We start from the raw sequence: 4,564 nt of genomic DNA, 5'->3' as shown, positions 1-4,564 counted from the left end.
AGAAGGGGCTTAATCTACCATCCATCCCTATCATCCATCTCTGCCGAAGACTCCCTCCACTATAGCTGACTCTCCTGATTCCCTCCCCTAACTCCTCTCTCTTTCTTTCCAGAATCTTCTGGTCTAATATAAGGATAGGAAGAGTTGAAAAACAGCCTTGTTCAGATAGTCTCATGCTCTTTCTCAATTCTTCTGCCTCATACTTTTTGGACTTAGAAATCCAGAATTCGCCTGGTTCTGCGGTTATTCAGAGACCCCCGAACACCGGGTTATGTGTGTCAAGCTATCAGGGCATTGGGGAAAGGTATTTGGGGTATAATGAGCAAAGCTGGCACTCAATGAGCATCAAAGGGAAGCACATCAGTGGAGGTGCCACAGTTCATCTTGCCACATCGAAACTGTGGAATGGGATATTTGTTACTAGAATTCAGGGTTGGGATTTCCTTCCCAGGAACAGTGCATCCTTCTCTTAGCCCCGGGTGAGTGTGGTGTCCTGCAGGACCAGCTGGACCCTGGAAGGACGGTGGGCCATGATGCCCATGCGGAATTCTTTGATGACAAAGTAGTAGCAGAAGACATCCAGGCAGCAGTTGATGTTGGAGAAACACAAGGACAGTTGCAGGAACAAGCTGATCCTGCGCTTGGCTCTGCACTCCATGATAAAGTCATTCCTCACCAGGAACTGCAGGAAGAAACCCAGGTGGACCGGGAAAAAGGAGACCACAAAGACGGCCAGGCTGGCTGCGATCGTCCAGATGCAGGCTCTCTGCTGCACCCAGTCCTGTGTGTAGTCTCGACGGCCCAGCAGAATGTGGATGCTCCTGGTGGAACAGAAGCCCATGACGCCCATGGGAAGGAGGAATCCAAACACCTCTAGAGGTAAGAAGACCCTGGCCTTCCAGGTGTGATTGGACATGTTGTGGAAGCACCTAAGTATCTCCTCTTCCCCGTGGAAGCTGTAGATGGGGATACTCCCGGCCCACACCAGAACCCAGATGGTGCAGCAGATGCCGAAGATCTTCCTGGGCGACCGGAGGTGGCTGACTAGAAGCGGGTACTGGATGGCCAAGAACCTGTCCAGGCTGATGAAGCAGATAGTGAAGATGCTCCCATACATGCTGACAAAGTATAGGCACTCCACCAGTGTGCACAAGGATGGGAAGGGAAGCCGCACCGGGGACAAGGCCATCTTGAACGGGAGGGAGAGCACCTGCAGCAGGTCAAAGACTGCCAGATTGATCATGTAGATGGAGGTGGCAGCATAATCGGGCCACCTCTTCTTCAGGAAGGTGCTGAAGCCACGGATGGCCAGCAGGTTGAGCAGCAGGCCCAGGAGGAAGGTGGGGATGTGAACGGCCAGCTGCAGGGTCTTCACTAGCTCATCCAAGTCGCTGAACGAGCAGTCCCCGCTTGTGTCTGGCTGACTCATGTTCCTTCCTGCAACACCAACCACAGATCAATGGGGCTCCTCTCACTCACTTGAAGCGACGGATCAAAGATAGCAAACACTTCCCTGGAATCACACAGCAGTTCATGCTCATTGAATCACAATTAGAAATCACAGAAAAGAGAAATTACCTCTACTCCTGCTGCCTGCTGTTATTTTTTGTGTATATCATTCCAGACTCACTCTCTCTCTACACATACACACATTTTTCTCTTACAAAAATGGAACCATACTGTGCATGAACATCTGTCCCTTTTTAAAAATCAGAACTCCTCTGTTGAAAGAAGTAACAACACGTACCCTGACCCAGACTGTTTTAAGCAGAGAGAGAATTTCACATAAGGAAAAACACAAAAAACTAGAGTAGGGCTAACTTCAGGCGCAGCTTGATCAGGGATTCAAATGCTGTTTCTAGGACTGAGCTCCTGTTGTCTACTCTGCCCTCCCCCACCCACTTTCCTGATGGTTATACAGAGTTGACTCCACTCCTGGCCACGGGTAGGGCAGCAGGTGGTGATTGAAATCAGAGCATTGGGCAACCCCCTTACGTCCCCTCCCACTGTGGGAGATTTTCTGTCTTCTCAATAAGTCCTGCTTTCTAAAAGAAAGAAAGAGAGAGAGAGAGGAGAGAGAGAGAGAGAGAGGAAGGAAGGTAGGAAGGAAGGAAGGAAGGAAGGAAGGAAGGAAGGAAGAAAGAAAGAAAGAAAGAAAGAAAGAAAGAAAGAAAAAGAAGAGCATCCCATTCCCTGGATACAGTGATTAGAAGCAGTAAAAGTCTTGCTTGGGTTTCCAAGCAGAGAATTGGAGCTCTTTCTGTGAGATGCAAAGTTAGGAAGATATAAGGTCTGGAGTTGCTGCAGCCTCTTGCTACCCCAAAGATAAAACAAGACAGAAAACGGAGAGACGTGGAAGGGCATTCCCAGAGGGAATGAAGTGAGGGGCTGAGGTCTCCAAAGTCCAAAGAAAGGCCTTTAGACAGGTAGAAAACAAGAAGTGGCCTCAGGACAAGGGGACCAAGGCTGTTGATATGATTGCATAGACATGTGATCTGAAGCAGGCCCTGGTCAGGTCTTGCTAATGAGCCTGGCCAATTTGGGGAGGAGGGTGCATGCTATTGTGGAGTCCTGTTTCAAGGTAGGTGGCCCTGGAGCAAATCAAAGCCAAATCTGTGACCCAGGACTCCAGAACCACTGCCTCTGGAAAGAGAATTCAAATATGACTCAACTCTCACCCTCTTCCCACTTGCCCACCTCATCCCCATCCTCTTTTTACCCACTCTTCCCCTACCCCAAAGTGAGGTCCTGTGCTGGTGTCCTAGACATTGATCCTAGACGTTGAACGTGCTACATTCACTAGTGTACAGGGCTCTGCATTGACAGGTCATTCATTCTTATCCACTTTCTTAACCGCCTCAGCAGCAGGGAGCTGGGTGGGCAGGTTCAGCCAGGGCCTGCTTTGAGATTCAACCCGTGTTTCTCCTACCCTCCACGACTTCCTGGCTAGCAGGGCCTGAGATTCCAAGTTGTAGATGTGGCAGGGAGGAAACATCAACATAGTCTTTCACCAGAGCAGTTTGCATCGGTGACCAATGCAGCTACTACTTTAACCCTATGTTATAATATTAGTTTTTTTACATTGAAAAAGTATTCCATGCATCAATAAGATATTCATATAGTACAGAAGAGGATGCAAAGGGAAGTCAACCTCCATTGTATCCCAGGGCCTTAGTTTTCTGTTCCAGAGGCAACCATAGTTTCTTGCATACTCTTCCCAGAAATTTTCTAAGTACATTTGTGTATGGCTTCTTTTTTTATTTTTTATTTTTATTTTTTATTTTTTGAGTTGGAGTCTCACTCTGTTGCCCAGACTGGAGTGCAGTGGCATGCTCCTGGCCACCGCAGCCTTGACCTACTGGGCTCTGGTGATCCTTCCATCAGGTCTCACCAAGTTGCCTGGGTGGGTCTCGAACCCGCGGTCTCAGGCAATCCACTCGCCTCAGCCTCCCAAAGTGCTGGAATCATAGGCTGAGCTGCCGAGCCCGACAATGTATGGCTTCTTTAGAAACTGGAAAACATTATACTTACAGCTCTGTCCTTTGCTTTTTCACTCTACAATGTTTTTTTCTTGGAAATCGTTCCACATCAGCAATATGAATTGACTTTTTATTTCAAATGACTTCATGGCATCCTATTGGGTGAGCATACCATAACTCATTTAGCCAGTAGCCTGCTTATAAACATTTAGGTTTCCTAGTGTTTTACCAGGAGACAAAAAATCCCACAATCAGCATTACTGTGATGAATTCCTTTGCTACACAGCTATTGCTAACAGAATTCTCATTCTGCTATTGTTTCTCATCACTGTTGAAAGCCTGTGGGAAGAAAGGATTTGGATATTTTTACAATTCTATGTGGAATACCATTCCCAAACCCTATCTAAGCCCTAATGAAAAAGAAAAATATATATGTGTGGAAATACAAGCAGATATGTATAGATGCATAGAGATATCATCCATTGAGCACTATGTGCTAAGCATTTAAGATACACTACTTGATTTGGTGGTTTCAAAAGATACTTTGCTTTCCTTGTGTTAACTTTTCTCATGGGTTTATGTCACAAGAGATAAAACAAAACATACTTTCTCATGTTGAAAGCTTTGGACTCCTGTGGTATATGCGGATGGTGCTTCTCTGGGTTATGCAGTAAAACCTCTGATGAAACCAGCCCTGGACTGGGGCCCAGGTGTAACTGCTCCTACTCTCAGGTGCTCAGAATAAATACAAGCTGGCAGGCTGCCTCCTGCTCACTAAACACACTAAAATGGCCACAGGCCAATCTAAAAAAAAATAACTAGAATAACTTGGATCTAACAAGATACATTTCAAAAATGATGAGAGCCAGGTGCGATGGCTCATGCCTGTAATCCCCAAAATTTGGCCTGAGCCCAAGTGTTCAAGACCAGTCTGGGCAACTTGGCCAGACCTCATCTCTACAATTTAAACAAAAATAGTTCGGTATGGTGGCATATGCTGGTAATTCCAACTACTTGGAAGGCTGAAGCAGAAGGATCAGTTGAGCCCAGCAAACTGAGGCTGTGGTAACCTTGAGCATGCTACT

General features: G+C 46.8%; 1 protein-coding gene across 1 annotated transcript; it reads right to left on the bottom strand.

The window, feature by feature from the left end:
- Positions 1-469: 469 nt before the first annotated feature.
- On the bottom strand, positions 470-1,429 carry GPR55 (G protein-coupled receptor 55). The gene has a single exon (XM_008064930.1). The coding sequence runs from the start codon at positions 1,427-1,429 to the stop codon at positions 470-472; it is 960 nt and encodes a 319-aa protein (XP_008063121.1).
- Between the last annotated feature and the right edge of the window lie 3,135 nt (positions 1,430-4,564).

This window comes from Carlito syrichta, unplaced genomic scaffold (assembly GCF_000164805.1).
Source record: "Carlito syrichta isolate Samal-C Ts95f unplaced genomic scaffold, Tarsius_syrichta-2.0.1 Scaffold308105, whole genome shotgun sequence".
NCBI lineage: Eukaryota > Metazoa > Chordata > Mammalia > Primates > Tarsiidae > Carlito > Carlito syrichta.
This window is presented reverse-complemented; position numbering and strand designations above follow the sequence as displayed.